The sequence below is a fragment of the Gobius niger genome (genome assembly GCF_951799975.1).
Source record: "Gobius niger genome assembly, chromosome: 14".
Lineage (NCBI taxonomy): Eukaryota > Metazoa > Chordata > Actinopteri > Gobiiformes > Gobiidae > Gobius > Gobius niger.
The window spans coordinates 24153310-24170933 of NC_136865.1; the positions used below are offsets into that span (position 1 = coordinate 24153310).

The 17624-nt window shown below is 41.1% G+C and overlaps 1 protein-coding gene across 1 annotated transcript in view; it reads right to left on the reverse strand.

Moving 5' to 3' along the window:
- Positions 1-845: 845 nt before the first annotated feature.
- angpt1 (angiopoietin 1) overlaps positions 846-17624 on the reverse strand; it is a 72396-nt gene continuing 55617 nt past the window's right edge. Inside the window, exons 8-9 of the mRNA XM_079570959.1 lie at positions 7403-7533; positions 846-1556 (exon numbers count right to left, since the gene is read on the reverse strand). Of these exons, the coding sequence (XP_079427085.1) occupies positions 1393-1556; positions 7403-7533 (295 nt within the window). The 3' untranslated portion in view covers positions 846-1392. The remainder of the gene's footprint in view (positions 1557-7402; positions 7534-17624) is intronic.

Consider the following 17624-nt stretch of genomic DNA (forward strand, 5'->3'; position numbering starts at 1 on the left):
ATAAAATGAAAAAAAAAAAAAATCGTAGTTTTTGGCTAATGTATGTCATTACTGGGACAATCCACATGAAACAAGAAAGTTAATTGTCTTCTCTGTCATAGAATAATAATAGAAAAGTATTATTTTCTCATAAAGCTGTCCAAAAGTGGTGAGAGTATTCAAAAGCATGTTGCTGATGTTGCCAGCACCGGGCACTGGTCATGGCCACACGCAGCAGCAGTGTGTGAGAGTCAGTCAGTACAAAGGCCTTTCTGCCATAAAAACAATATGGCGGGTTTGTGAAATCAATCACTTACAAATACGAATGAGGTATGACCTTTGTCTATCTTCTTTTTATGTCACCGTTATTTAAGCAGGAAAGCAGGGGAGTCCTGGATCCAGAGGGGAACCTAATGTACACATTTTTAGTGGTAGGGGAAGTACCTGGAGTAAACCTACGCAGTCACGGGGAGAACATAAGGCCCCGTCCAGGTGGGAATCAAACCCAAGACCTTCGTGAGGTGGTAGAAGATCGAAAATTTCTCACCAAATCTATCTTTCTCCCAGTTGTATTGGAACATTTGAGATTATAACATCATCCCATTCTTAATTCCTCTGTTTAATCAGACCAGCAAGTTTGGTGAAGCTTTGGGGGGCGGGACAAAAGTTCAATCATGCCTAAGGCTCCAAATTGGCCCTGATTACATGTGTTGTTTTCAACAATGGGCCGAAGTAACATTGTCTGCCATGTAAGCGTGAAACGTCTGTTTGTGCTATAGACACTGATCCCTTATGAGAAAATAACAGGAGAGAAAGACCAGTTTCCATCAGAAGGTTAAATCAGAAGTTAAGTGTCACTTCTATGCACAGCCCATAACTATTCTCTGAAATATCTCGCCCATACAAACCTTTGCATTTTTATTGAAACAAATTATTTAGGGGAAAGGTCTATATTTATAAAACAAACATGACAATTTACAGATACGGGATAACATAAGTAATATAGAAAACATAAAGAACATTGTCATAAAGTTGATGCAATATAAAAGACACGTCACACTTATAGTTTTGATACAACTTTCCAAGAGTCTGTCCCGCAGTTCAGAAGTTGGCGCCGCTCCACAAAAGCAGCGTCCCTTTCAGGAAAAGGTACAAAATAAGTTCATGTTGTCCATCACAAAAGTCTTAAAGGTCCATCAAAAATGTCTATAAAACATATGTTAGTCCATAAATAATCTGTATAGTTCATATTAAGGCTTGCTTCTCCTTTTGTGTCCGTTACAGTCAGGCGAGAGGAGGAGACTTTAAAAAATAGTCAATGTAGCAAAAGTCAAGACATCCATAGCCAGCCATATGAGATGATTTGAGATGGAGAAAGTGTACGGAGCATCCTGTACGGCAGTGGGTGGGGCACTAGGAGAAATCCAGGGGCCGTATCATCATGGCTGTGGCCCGGAGTGAGTAACTGGGGCCTTTGAAATAATGCCACTTGATCCCGTTCAGCTTCCCGACGTGTTGCCCGTGGGGGAAGTACACGCCGTTAAGATTAGACGGACCGCAGGCGTCGAACCACCAACCTGGAACAACAACATGAACAACAAATGAATGAGTGTCAGTAGAGTTTAATACAATTTGTCCATGTTTAAAAAGACAAAATGACACTACTTTGGTCATCATATCTTGACATATAATGCATAAATGAGGCTCATAAACCTGCTCATTATTGATATTTCACATTGTATGATTCAAATTATTACGTAGACGGCTCTATTAGGGATCTCATATGTTGCTTAGAGTGCCCTCTGCTGACTGCAGGGAAGATTGTACATGATAAATATAGTATACATGTCATCATTTTAGCTAATGGCATGATGGCACCATGATAAACATTTATGAATTCATTGATTTGAACAGGGGCGATGTATAATATTGCACATCTACAGGGGTGAATTTGGAGTACCTGGGCTACAAATTAGCCCCTGTAGTCCCTGGGCTAATTTGTAGCCCAGGGACTACAAATTAGCACAATTTGTAGTCCCTGGGCAGTCTGATGGAAACACAGTATTAAAAATACATTCTCCTCAACTGTATCAAATTATAGTAAAAAGTTTGAAAGTTTGTCCATGTGATCAGCTCTGTTGACACAGGTTCCACTGTGTGATGGCCACACTGGAGAACGCTGAGCTGCCGAATGCTGTTTGACATGATGGAATCCGACACATGAACACAGGTCGAGTAGAACTGCTCTGAACAGGTGAACGGTGACCGTTTACTAAAGAAAACCCGACTAGGTTTCTCACTAGGACTAGCTCACAAAAGGAAGGAAAAATACAGATTGGAGCTCTTCAGGAACAACCAAAGTGAATATGATAACTCAAAACAGCGTGAATGAAGCAAAGTACTAGTCCAGGTACTTTGATTTTCCATATGCTTCCTTTAAAGAAAGCATATGGACTGTTTTTCCATACTGAGATATGTCCTTATCTGAGCTTAGATGAGTTGATGCGTACCTGTCTGGTCTTTGTGTGTGTCCTCAGTCACGCAAAAAGACCAAAGATGTTGTTAGCATTTGGCCTCTCCCAATGTATTCCTATAGCTCCAAACGGGGTGAAGCCGGAAGCTACCAGGCCCTTCCACGGGCACGTATCAACTCGTCTAGGTAAGAACATATCTCATTCTCAGTATGGAAAAACTATTCATTGAAAGCTTGATACAACTGTTACTTTTGGTAAAAGTAGGACAATGTTCGTTTAAAAAAGATATCTTGCGCTTCATAGGCTCCGTCATAGCTTGAGCAATGTTGATTTAGCTGCAAATATATTCACACATTGTCATAATCAACTTTCCCGTGCTGGACTCTCATTTGCTGTTGACACAACCGTTTGATGTCTCGTCCAATTCAAAGATATTACTGCCAATTCACGATTCATGGTGATTGCAAAATAAGAAATGTGGCTACAGTTACAGTAGAAGTAGTCGTATATTACTTTTATTCAAACAAGATTTTTTTTCTTACATAGTCACAGCTGCCCAGGGACCAACCACTAACCCAAGCTACCGGCAGATATTCCCACACGGTCCCACATCCTGGTCCTTCACATTCACAAGGTCTTACAGCCAAAAGAGAAGGTGCCTAGATGTTCCCCATGCGATGCTAAACATAGCGTCAGTGATAGAACCAAATGTCCTCAGGCAGTTTGGACATTTGTAAATTACAGCAATAAACAATACGAGTCATCACAGATACGCCATCAAATATCGCATTAGCAGATTTGTTTTGAGCCATCGACGTCCACTATCTTTTCGGGACTGAATCAGAGTGGTGTGTATTTATTTGGTTGTTTGGGTGAAGGGTTGTGAGTTTCCCATGTCTGCTCCCTCAGCGCTCGGCCAAACGTTTTTTTTTTTTTTTGGCTCCGCGACTGTCACTGTGAAGGGCACAACATGGACACTACCTGGTCCCAACACTTTCAGTGCTGCCGCTATTTATAGAAGAACCTCGTGAACTTGGACGGGACACTTCAGAGACGGGGAGCGGCATGAGAAAGTGAAACATCGCTTTGACTCCCGTTAGGCTTGAGGCATTTTGTTTTCACACGACTGAAGTGATTGAAAAATCCAGTCACACTTAAAATATGTAGAGGTAGAATAAGTTCAATAACTGTGTATAGATCAACTCGAAGAGAAATTATGAAACACTTTGGAAAGCGGGAGTAGTTGTCATAAAAATGCAGTAATAGTGCTATCAATTACTGGAATAGTAGTATAGTAATAAAAGCACTTGAAATGTACTTTATTACATCTGAATTTTTGGGTTGTAAACTTCAAATATCTGGTTATCTTATGTTCAGCATTATGAGCAATGGGCCTATGGAGATAAACCTTTCCCAATAAGAAGTAAAAATCCAAAAAATGCACAAATACTCACAATATAGCAACAGTGGAGCAGGAAACACCCCACACCTTTCTGAACTGTGAAATATCTGAGGTCATCCCCAGTGCAAATCCATTCAGGAATGTAATATGCACGACTATATTTTAAGTCCTGTTATGTGTGCAGGTTGCCAGGTTGTGTGTCAATACTTTAATCTCGTCTAATTTGGATGGGCTTGAAAGGAATATTACAAAAAAGATACATTTTTGCGTAATGGTTTGCTGTGACCTGCAGCTTGTTATTCACCGGATTTTTAAATGTAATTTATGAAATGGATATCAGGAATGCTTCAGAGGGATTTTCTACCAGGCAATATCGAGTTGGCGTTGGGTCTTTGTTGTCAAATTTACATGAAATAGAACAGGATATTCTTCATGAGCAATGTCTTTGGAGCTTGGCCACAGTTTGGATGTGTTTTTTAGGTCAGTTAAAGGCCAGGGAGCAAAATAGACTTGCCTCTCCTGCAGCCACACAAATAAATTAGCAAAAAATGGATTGAATAAATAAAACAAATCAATGTATCTGTCGACCTACTTTGATAGATGGGGATAGCTTTCTGGTCCCTAATCACTACCACATTGCCGTATCTTTTTACGTAACACCACTGTTCTGGTCTCAGGCCAATTCAGGACTATAAAAGTTGGTACTCTGTGTACTGACACGGTTGACGAGCCACAGACATTTTGAGGCAGGCTATCTAAAACAGCGGTTCTGCGGGATTTATCTTCATCTGTTTTCAGGACTGTCTTGTAAAACACAACAGTGAAGCGCCCAGGCTACTGCGGTCTGTTCTCATGAAAAGGAGATGCCTTTCACCTCCACTGGACGGGACCTAAAACAACTCACTGTTTATTGAGCCGTGCACTTTCCTTTCAAATAGGACACTCAAAGTTCCACGCCGAGCATCTAAACAAGTAATAATGTGGAATTGCCACTCATTCCGCGTCTTCCCTCGCTGTTGCTATTATCTGACATTAGTGCGCATTAGCCAGCTTTTCGTCGCAATGACCTAAACCCAATCTCCGATGTGAACTGCGCTGGAGATGCTTGATTAATTCCAGGGCCAGGTCAACCCAGATCGCCTTACACTGCACCAGCGCCAGTCATTTTAAATGTGTGCGACATTTGGGACCGCGCCCGGAGCTTTAGGACCATGGGATGAAGGCCATAGGTGCAGAGAGGGAGGCGGTATGTGAAATCACTACACTGCCCAAAGCCGCGGCGACTTCATATACTACACGAGGAATTCTTTTGTGACTAACATGGGCTCGGTCGCCAATCAGAGGAATTAATTTTCGCTCTAAATGCACATGATGAACAAAGTCAAAATGGGATCTATCAGATTTGTGACTTTTCCCCGAGTCAAATTGCAGCGATGTGGAGTAGTGTAATGGGGATAAAGAGACATTTTTAATGAGTTTGACATTGCTGACGGGAGCCCGAATGGTCCAATTAAGGATGAAAAGTGACTGGGTAGGACTCGGCTGCCTTGGTTACGCCTGTTTGTTGTTCCGCTGAAACTGGGCAAAAGGCAGCGTTTTATTGGTATTTAGAGAAAGGTTGGGTTGACATTTAGAGCGAGGAGCCAGTCGTACAGATGACTCAGACCACCTCCAGACCTGCCATCGACACTCAAACAGGAATTAGCCCTATTTTTTGGTAGTCAGTGTATATAAGATATCTCTATTTACTATTTAATTGTTTGCACATTTCCTGTCTATTCTGCACACCCTGAGTGTCTCTGAGAGCTGAATGTAGCAAGTGAATTTCTCCATTGTGAGATCAATAAAGGCTATCTTATCTTATCTTATCGGTAGTTTTCAGTTCAGAATGTGTTGATGTTCCACAATCACACACACAATTTGCATAATATATCTCAATTGTCGGTTTTGCTGCGATCAGCCCTAATATTCAGCTTGTAAATAAAGCTGAATATTGTGCAACAACAAACCCAACTTTTGTTGTATTAAATACTACAGTACGTAAGCCTCCTTTGTATCAACAGATGTTATTACTGTTGTCAGCTGTGGGAAATGTAATGTTTTGTTTTATTTTGGAAGGGCTTTTGTCTCTAATTGCGCAAGCTTCACTTAAAATCCACATGGTACAATAGAAGGTTGTGTAGCCATGTTCTGGACCAATGAAACTGCTGCCAGTGTGACTGAAACATTTTTGACGGCGCTTTCTCGTTTAAACGTGATGCCAAAGTCGTTGGAATGAATGAGGAAAATTGTTCAAAATAAATAAATGGCAAGAATATCAATTAATACATACATTTCACTTGCTTTACTTTCACGTCAGCGAAAGTAGAATGTTGTTTTTAGCAACGTGTATCATTGGGTGCCATACCCTGTGGTATTATGGGTAAAAGGTAACGTTTTTAGCATTTAGCCTACACTTTAAGAAGTGGTTCAAATGACTTTGGCAACACGTTCAAACGACTTGGTGTTACTTTTGAACGAGTAAGCAAAGTCAAAAATGTTTCAGTCACACTGGCAGCAGTGAGTTGCCAGTGGTGCCATTGGTCCAGAACATGGCTACACAACTTCCACAACCTTCTATCATACCTTATTATATGGCTCTTCACAACGTAAGTAGAACGCTCCATTGATTTGAATGGGATTTTACAACGTTCTAACGGTCATTATTTTCTGATAGAGGACCTCTGACAAAAATAATGACCACTGCCAATGGCAACGGAGTTCGCGCTTGTAATACAGGTCTTTCATATTACTCCGCAAGTAGTAGTAGCGGACACTAACTCTGTCCCCGTCTGGGCGAGTGAAGTTGGGGGAATCGCTCATGAATTTAACGTGAGTCCGACTTTCAACTTACCCAGAGATTCACCCCCATTCCTCCAACTGCACCTTCATCTAAGTAGCTTGGCTAGCTGCTAGCCTTGCTGCTACTAACCTAGCCAAACTTTTGGGAACTATTTGCTGCGGAAGTCATTAAATACACCTTTCGGCCTTCATAAAAGTGTACGAAGTTTATGTTGTGTGTGTTCAGTTGGCAAATGGCCGTATAATAAGCGGGATAATGTATAGAACGCTGGTCATTATCGGGAAAATAAGTACCGATAGGGTGAATCGGACCTTACATGTAAAGTTTGCGCAACTAGAGACAAAAGTAAAACAAAATAAAAACTGGCCCATTATGAACTTACAGTGGTACTTCAACTCATAATTTCCCCTTGTCAACTTGCCTTTTTTTTCTTCTTTCTAATAATTGTTGGGATCAATATATAAACCACAAACATTGAAGCCACAATGAAGAGACACTCTGCTTGGCAAATACTCATAAGCTTTGATTTTCTCATCTTTGTAACATTGATTTTTGCTTTTCTGCTAATTCGATTTCAGAGTAATTTGAGGACAAGAGGAAAACCGGAGACACATATCTGGCTATAGTGGCCCCTCTCTTAAATCTCTGTATTACTGTCCCGGCACATGGGCAACAGCAGAGGTAGCCGTGTGTGTAGCCTCTTACCCCCGGTCAACATGAGCGCACACTTGCACATGCAGTTATCGTTGTCCACGTCCTTGGTGCTGAAGTCTGCTCCGTGGATCACCAGGCTGCTCTGTCTTCCCGCTGTCCCACTGTGGCTTTTAAGAAAGAGTCTGGAAGACAAAGAGAGGAGATAAGTTACAGCGGGGACAATATCAGGGAAGATGTCATAAAGAGCCGATACGGGAAAGCTCGGTAAAGTCATAGAGCTTATGTTACAGTAATAATTTCATAGGAGTGTGTAGACTTTTAAAACTGACTGTGAGGCAGGAATGGTGCGATAGTCCTTCTACTGTAGGCGCTTGTACAGAAAAGAAATATTAGAATATAGGTTCCTGAGCATTGACTATTTTACATTTTGAAGCTGGGAATATGTAAAAGAAATAAAATGGCAGTTAAGAGTGAGAAACTGGGCAGGTCAGGATTTCGAATAGGCACGGCATAAGCTTTCACTTTCCACTAACAGCATACATACACAGCAAATCAATTGTGCTGAGATGAACACACCTATAGTCATAGTGCTTTAATTGTCATTGTACAACCGCACAATAAAATAGTGTTCTGGTGTTAGTCCTGAGCTGTAGCACCCGAAGGAAACCAGTCTGCCTGCCTTCAGGCAGACTATTCTCCAGTGAACGTCCATTAGCCAGAACAATAGAAGGCATGTGTGGCTCAGCTGTGAGTCTTGCCCGGATACCTCCTCATTTGTCCCTTCCTTGTTTCCTGCAGCTCCTCTTGTGATGCCTCCACTGTGGTGCAGGTGTGGGGGCTCTTGGTGCCGCTTCAGTGTCTCAGAAGAAGAAAATTTGTAGGTCTCAAATGTCTTTAGCTCAAAAACTAGCTGTTTATTTACAACAAACCCCACGAAAACACGAAAAATATGTACAAAAGTATCTAGTAAAACGATGTGGAGCACAGAAACCACAAATGCAGTTTGCAGAAAAAGCAAAAAAAATATACCTGTACCAAGAGAGAGGGAGGTTGCTGCTTGTTTATAGGGCCAAATTTTCTAAAGTTCAGCGAGTTCGGTGCTGGATTATAGACTTTAACAATGTGGAGGACAGTTTTGTGTTTCACCTATATATAAAAGCAATGAAACCCAGAAAGTACAGATTGCACCGGTATAACAGTAGAAGAAGAAACAACGACATAAATAATGCAAAACGTGACTCCAGGGCATATCCTTTATTAAAGAATGCTATAATGTGGTTAACAGATCAAAAAAGCTGCATGATCCTTTGTCCATTATGAGGGGCAGCCGGTGAGTGGTTCGTTTTCTGTCTTCTTACTCTATCCATGACTAAAACATGTTATCCACTTTGGTCTCCACTTTGGTTTCACTCCTTTATGATGTGTGGTAATTATACATTCACAGTCATGGCGTTGGCTGGAATAAAAGCTGATTTAGGAGGACTCACACGCAGACTAACAGCCAGCGTGTGTCGGAGCTGACCGAGTCTGCTAAAGCCATTTCCCTCCTCTGTGTTAATTTACACCAGAGTGACAGACTAAACCACGCTCACTGACCCCAGACGGCAGGACAACACGGGGCAGGCTGGTGAACACATCAGCCCACAACACTGGGGCGTGCTGTGTTTACTACATGAGCCCTGCAAGAAACGGGGGATAAGTGCCTGAAGTCTGCAATGGCCTTTTCTTCGATTACCGTCAACATTCGGTGCTTTATAAAATGATACCTTTTACAGAAACATCTTGATCATTACAACACTCCTATTGTATTCAAGTACCCCATAAGAATTAAACGTTTAGCCTGGATTGCGTGTAACTATATGGCAGTGATTCAATCCTTTATTGAAAGTGAATCTTTTCCCACAGAATGTCACTCCCAAAGTAAAAATCTATCTTTCTTGGGAACTGTGGGTTTGGACTTCAAATTCCTTTTGTGACTTCTGATGGGAAAGTATAACAAATTAAATTATGAATGATTTTGAAGTCCCAAAATGATAATATCCATTTTCGTTCCAAGTATTTTGCATCAGGTGCATGTCTTCACACAGTGTTATCCGACAAAGCGACTTGTCACAAACCCATTTCACATGACAGACTGCTGCTGTATTTGGACAGCTGTGTAAAATGGCTCATTAGTGCCTCCGGGGGCAGAGAGTGGCAGTGCGTCGCTGAGGGGAAATCACCAAAGCCACTAAACCAATATGTGCAATATCCTACAGTGAGCGTGAGTCATCCAACCTGCGCTACATGGAGGGCGGCGGACATGGGCGGGTTTGGATAAGGGCCTTGGAGCTTACTGGACGCATGTAGGTGCAGAGCGTTTCTGTCAGTAAGAACAGTCATTTATAATTCTCCAGATTCAACGATGCAATGTTTCCAGCATAACATTACGTATTGTGTACATTAGAATCACACCTTTGTTCCACCCGCATTGAACTTTTCCAACAAGAAGCGTGGATAAGACAAGTGTGTGGAACGTGTTAATAATACAAGTTATATCACTGGTTTTGGTAAAAACATGGATTTGCCTCATTGCTCACTTGATTCTTTTCAGCATATTCATGTATATCCATATCCATATCCATATCCATGTGCCATATCTTGATGTACAAAAGAAAAGAAAACTGGAGCAGACAAAAAAGTCAAGAAAGGTCTTTGAATACGTTGAAAATGGATGAAGTGGATGCATCAGTTTTAATATGTGTTTCTTGCCCGGGAACTACCGTTGAAAACTAGCTTCAGAGCTAAAGCTGGCACATACACAGAAATGTTGATTAAAGGGGCTATGTGGAGTTTGTCAGTTTTGTGCTCGCATGTGCCCCCTCAGGCCAAACGTGTAACTGCAGCCTCAATGATAAGCTCGTGCATGAGGCGCCCAGGCCGCACAAGCACCAGAAGCAACAGTCCCGTTCTAGTCAATTTATTTGTATAGATTTGCTGGTTTGACTTTAACTGAGGTAAGAAATGTTACTGTTTTGTAATATATTTGACCAAATCAATTTGAGTGTATATTTTCCAAAATGTGATACTTGAGCAAATGCATAGGAAAGTCAATCGAGTGAAGAATTAATGAATTAATGATGTTTGAATGAGGAAAAAAAATATACTTTGTATGCATAAATGTAGGCCTAATTCTAATAATAAAAAAAAATCCACTGGTAGAAATGCTACTAGGAAAAGCCAATATCGTCTCTTCCATTCCCTGGGCCCAATAAAGTTAACATAGCTAACTTGTAAAGTATACTTTTAAACAGCACATGTCCAGTGTTTACTTTTTGTAGTTGTTTCACTACTTATGAACAGTCACTCTTATTTTGCGGCCCAGAAAAGCTAACATTAGCAATATTATTTTTGCCATTGTAAACACAGCGCCATTACCACTGTTACAGCTCAAATGTTTTGTAGGTACAGCACAAATACTGTTATTACTGACACTACTAGTCCGCTACTAATAGAACATTTCTGTAGGTATAAAACTATTAAATCAACCATTTCAAATAAATGTATAAAATAATGCAATCAAAATAAAATAATCAGGCTAAAACTTGTCACTTTAGTCGCTTAATTAAATCTAGTTCGCAAACACGCAGAACAGGCCGGTCATCAACGGGGCTCCAAACCTCTCTGGGACATGCCTTCAAATCTGCTCCAGCTGACTGAAGGACAACTTCATCCACAAGGTTGTCAGGAAGCTGAACTCTCTCCCTTCCCTGTACTCCTGTCCTCTTTTCCACCTGCATACATACACTCAGGTCCTCCCCAGCCCTCTGAAGCACATTGCCTGAACACTATAGTGTTTACTGTTTGCACCAAGGAATTCAGATTAAGCTCATCTCAAGTCTTGTATGTTCTCTGCGTGTGGTGAAATGAAAGCTGTCCTAGCAGCAGATGTTGGAGAAATTTCCCAGCTCTCAGTGAATCACAGCCAACGGAACCACAGAATCACCAAACACCAAAGAGCCCACCTCCAGCATACGTCTGTTAAAACTATGACAAAGAGCATGAGAGTTTCCTCGACAAAGTGTTTTCTATTAAGATCCACGTTGTTCTCACCGCGAGCCAAGATAGCATCATACGGGATTTACGGCCTGATGTTTTGACAGGCTTTGCTCCTCAGTGGATGTTTACCTTGCCAAATGTTACATCCAGATAGTGTCTGTTACACTACAAGCACAAAACAAATAGGAAAGTTTTGCTTAGTAACACACTACATTCTGTTGGTGTGTTTTTGTTTAGTACCCGAGATATTTGTTAGTATCTCCATTCTAATATAGTTTATGTCAAAATTGGATGAGCTTCCCTTACATTTTTTAAACATTATGATCATATTTGAGTTTAGCGCTTAACAAAAGACTTCAAGATGCTTCCCTTTAATATAGAAAATGTATAGGTTTAAGTAAAAAAAACAAAAAATGAAGTCATATTGTCTCATAGTAGTGAACACTGAAATAAAATCATAATAAAATGGTTGAATAAAAAAGGTATATTGTTTGAAATCAAGTCAATGAAAGTAATGGAGTGAGTAAAATGTAGACATGTTCGCAGCCAAAAGGCAAACTGGCAGCACATAGTAATACCCAAATGTTCCCTGTAAAGTAAATTAGAAACACAACAGGTCAAGCCTCATTAAAACATGCACATATTGAGCAATAAACATAATTACTTCAGTTTATGCCTGTGGGCAAGGAGTTTTCTTCACATCTGCAGCAAATACTTTCGTAATTTTACAAATGCAATAATGTGATGTATGATGCATCATCAATAACCAATAATGCTATAATAAAATACTTGAAAAAAAGTTTGCAGTAGTTACTGAGAAGAAATCCAGTCTCCGTGAGATCCTGCTTGTATTTGTTATTTGCCATTAGCTTCTGATCTGTCCCAGAAGAAAATAATACGTCCTTTAAAACTATTTGTACGGGAACCGGACCACACTGAAATGTCTTCATCCAAACCCCCACCGAGCAGCAGCAGCGTCACAGTCATCCCAGACTTAAATGCAAAACATGTACGCTTGTTTACTTCAGGCTCCATTTCTAAACTTTGACATTAGTACATAACAATATATTAATACAAATAAACATCTCCCCTGGGGCAGACTGGTGACAGCTTGGTCTGGAGAAAATCTATAGCTCTGTCACAGTAGAGCCAATAAAAACACAAATGTTTGTATTCTAATCATGTTTTGTGTGAAAAGTTAAGTAGTATGGCTTTAATACAGCTAAATAAAGTGCTCAGAAGATACAGTATATCAGACTATTCCGAAAGTAATAATTCAATAAATACTGTTGACCTTATTACCTTGTGGCTGCTGTTTATTTTTTTTCAAGAGATTATTGGAACACTTAAATGAATCAGAGGGATTGGCAGCAACTACTGAGCACCTGGAGAGGCAGCTAACGGTGGGAAATGAGTCGGACTGGGTCAGGTGAGGAAGCAGATGTTCATAAAAGTAGCTCCAAATGAAACTAGGCTATGTACACAGAGAAGACAGATTAAAGTACTTTCCAGTTTGTGTGAGGAGGGAAAAAAATGCTTAGTTCTCAAGGCTCAGTGTCCTATAGCAGGTTTGTTGACAACATCATAGAAGAGGTTTTCAAAGTCGACAACTGGACTGGGTTCCAAGTTTGAACACCAGCTTGGTTACCAGGTCTGATCAGATGATAGAGAAGAAGACACTGAGAGGAGAGGGTAAATGTTCTCAACTCAACCCAGTTCAATTTCAAATCCTCTGATGGAAAACGTCTTGGATGACTGAGACACAAACATTTGGTGATAACAAAAGTTCATCAGGAAATTTGTGTTAAGTACAAATCTTTACAGTATATATTAGTATATACTAGTCCCAATCAAATGACTAGTTTGGGTATGCAGTAACAACTTTGAAAACAAACGTTGAAACCTCAAAAAAAGTGCCTAATATGCCTCCTTTAACTGACATCAGTGGTTCTGGGTGGCGGAACTGCTAACCACTCTGCTACTATGCTCTATGCTAATATAGCTTCCTACATGTTAAAGATCAGGCCAAAACTAAGCAAACCAATGGAAACCACACACTTCTGAACACATGCAATCAATCAAACAGTCTAAATAAATGATTCAATTCCCTTAAAAAGAAGTAAAACATTATCAGCCTTCAAAATTAAGTCCAGAAGCGTTTTATAATAGATATTTTGGAAATATTATGATCTCTTTCACAAAATATATCAATATCTTTTAGCCTGCAGCAAAAACACAATACTTTACAACTGTTAGCACCTCAGAAATCTTGGCAGGGCAGAGTTTTTGCTAACGTTTCCTTAATTAAAAGCAGAGCTGCTTTTACGAGTCTCCATTGCGGCTCTGTTGAACATGTTTTCTACAGAGCCGCACTGATATGTGATAGATTACCGCCGCTCTTCTTTTATCTGACACGTCCCATTTCACAACATGCTGCGCTAGCCTGAGCAGAGGATATTGCTTTCATTCCAACACATTATGAAAAAGGTTTCCGTAAAGATTTCCCCCAAAACGTTGTGCGGCCGGACTGACTGTACATTACGGTGCGAAGGTTAAGTGATTCCTATCGAACGTTATAAGTCTGTGTGTAATTGTGGTTGCAACGTTGTCAAAACAGTTCTCGTCTCCTGCTCGGTTGTCTGCAGTTGTTTTGATGTCCACCGCTGCCTGTAGGTGATGCTAGCGTTAGCATTAGCCTCACACATGCTGCCACACATGGCAGTGTTTAGCCTCCTGAACCGCGGCCTCGTTGGCTCATTGCAGAGGTTAATCACCCCGACCAACGCTGCTTCCTACTGGGAGCACTCAGGTGTCTATCCGGCCAGTCGCCTTTTATGTGTTCCTCTTTTCGTACAGGTCAAATCCACATATTTGCAGATGGTTCCATGCATATTTTTAGAAACTGGTATTTTCCAAGGGCTTCAAAACATTTCGGTCTAGATGCATGTGTTGGTGTGCACAGGGGAGCGCAGCATGTGTGCATCCATGTTGCTGACAGAAAATATACATATATCACCACTTCAACCCCAACCCTAACTAAGTATCATCATTTTCAGTTTGTCAATCATAATTAAAGTTGTGCAGGTAGCAGACAGATCTCCATTTGAGTAGTTTCATATTACAAATACAATACAGACACAACCTGAGTTCTATCTACACTGTGCTATACCTTCACAGTGGTTTCAGCAGCGCCTAGACTTCTCTCTAGGAGAATAAAGTCCACAGAAGGCTGGATGAAGTGGCTCAAAGGCGCCGTTGTGCTGCAAAATAGGTCATTTTTTGCAACACAAGTGATTAACTAAATCTTATCATTCTACCACAACATTTCATGGCCACATTTATATAAGGAGCCTCACTCACCCTTGAAAATGTTCTATCACATGGTTACCCTTCATTACCATGTGACTTCATTTGAAAATATTAGATTTAGCATGTGAAGAAGGGTTCACATTTGCTGCACTGCCCTGACAGAAGTTCCACTGATGGCTTAGTGACTAATTACCAGGTGGGAACTATAAAGGTGTCAAGTATCCTTACTATGACCAGTTTGTCGGAAAAATATTTATTATTCACATGCAGGAAAGACTCAATGTGGACATGGAACACACTGGGCAAGATCTTGCGCCTGGTGCAAGGACAATGTTTCTCCAAACGCGACGTTGGACTCGAGTCATCTTGCATGCATTCTTCCTTTACCATTATGGGCTTTTATAAACTCTATCAGGTCAACCTAAAAACGTCATGTCCCGAGTCGGTGCTGCTGTAGCGTGGGTCGATTTCTATGGTTTACACTCAGCCAAAACAATAGCACGTGTTCACCCCTCCTCCCCCACCACCCCTCGCCTGTCACACGAGTCTGGTTGGAGGAAAAAGGTTGTTCTACATAACATCGCCATTGGCCATGAGACTGTCCTGCCCACTAATGCGCCAGGTCGGGCAAAAAAAAGGTTAGGCGATAGTCTGCCTTTAGAAACACAAGATCTGGCCCAATGTGTTTGAAATCTGAAGAAATCTGAAGCTTCAATTCAATAAACAATGTATCAAAACCCCAAAACTACTAGTGCTGGGTTTAAAATGTATTGGAACTTCAGCACCGATTTGCTGAATCAGTTTGACAAGTTCTCTGCATTTTGACAGTCATGTTGAGATTAAACTACAGTGTCCAGCCCGGGTTATCTGCTGATCTGAGTATTACGTCCTGCAGAGACAGAGGAGAGGGTCATCCAAAGCTCCTCCGCTGTATCTCTCGAATCTGACTTGGACAAAGCTCAGAACCAGCTCTTTGCGATTCCTCTGCGCTCTTTTCCATATGGAGGAATGACCGCACTGAGGAACTTGGCGTCCCAAACAGAGCGGATATTGAATAAAGATGTAATGGCTCGTGCAAAAATAAACTTACAGGTCTCTCCTCGGCTTCCTTTGTTTCTGACTTTGCCTCGTACCTGAAGTTTGGTTTGAGATCTCAGACGCAGCTGAAATGGTTCAAAGTTTACAGTATTCTGCTAAAACTGTTTCTCAGTAAAGTTGAGTTTCACAAGCCAGTCAAACCCCTCAGCCTGTATTTACTCACACAAATGTGAAATGGGCTTTTCGTGTTTGTGCACAGCAGTCTTTGTTTTGTCTCAATGTCGCAAATATATGTTTGTTGCCAGTTTAAGTTTAAATTGTATAAAACAACCAAAACTGACTGATCACTTTTGGCGGTGAGAGAATGAGATCTTTCTCAACTTTTGTGGGTACGTCCATTTCTTGCTTAAAGGTAACGTTTTCAGTTCCGCCATTTCACCAATAGTCAAATACTACATGAAAACTTTACATTTTGAATTTGATGACACCTAATAACAGATCCATGATGCTCTACTCAAAACTCCTATCAGACGACAGGGCTATAGCTCAGCTGCAGTCCAGACTCATCTTTACAGAACATATTGTGGCAGGACGGAGCGGTATTTGTGATTTTTTTTTTTTTTTAAAAAGAACTAAAGTTGACAACGCCACTGGAGAGAAGGCTCCGGACCTGTAAGGTTAATTCATGATTGACACAAGCAGACAGGTCCATTTAGCAAAGACATAGTCTTATTTACGATGTTTCGTTTCAGCTGAGGTGGCTTGGCCATCTGTTCCGGATGCCTCCTGGCCGCCTCCCTCGGGAGGTGTTCCTGGCCTGTCCTATTGAGACGAGATCTTGTGGAAGACCCAGGACACGCTTTACTTTACTTTACTTTATATGTTTATTTGAAGAGGACTGTGCACATTAATGAACACTCAGTACAGTTACTTTGTGTAAATGTGCCAGATTTAGCCATGGGCTACTTTCCATCTGTAGTCCTCGTACATTTAAGACAACAAATGTTTAAAACAAACAAACAAACAAACATGGACATATAATATTTACACTATTTACAACACATTATAACATGTTTCCCAATCTTTAAATCTTACAAGTACATCAGTAAATCTTACTAGTGATCACAAGATTGATTAGCTTTTAACCACTGTTTAAGCTCTTTTCTAAACACTAAAGGTGGAGGACTCCCGAATAGTCATTGGAAGACTATTCCAGCTTGTACACCCTTTAACAGATATGCTGTTTTGTCCAGTGGCGGTTCATCTGAATGGAACCTCACAGTCACCTCTACCTCTGTCGTCTCGGGGTCCCCCCAGAACAGCTGGAGGAGGTGTGCGTGAATCGGGAAGTCTGGGCATCTCTACTGAGTCTGCTGCCCCCGTGACCCCGCCCCGGATAAAGCGGAAGAATATGGATGGATGGATGTTTTGTTCCAGTAAATTAATTTATCTTTTTCATTTGTTAAAAGTTGGTTCACATTTGGCCACAATGTCACAAACATTTCATACCACAGACTGTCAGACTTCAACGTAATTTCATTTGGCAAATACAGTAGTTTGTTAAAACCAACAGGATGAGTCCATGAGTGAACAACGTTAAAAACAAGCCAATGACATGGAGCCATGACAGAGAGACACACACCATCCCTGCATAAGGGGCATCTGGGGACTACATTGTGGAACCGTTACCACAACACGGAGCTAAATTACAAAACAGTACATACAGCAGTTGAATACAACAAGATCTAGAGCAAACTCTACCTGCCTTTCGGAGGAGCGAGGAACGCACTGACACACCGGCTGGACCAGGAAGTGACGAAGGAATGAATGAACTGCGCTTATACCTGCGGCGCCGCCGGCCGGCAGGAGGAGATACAACAGGCGCCAT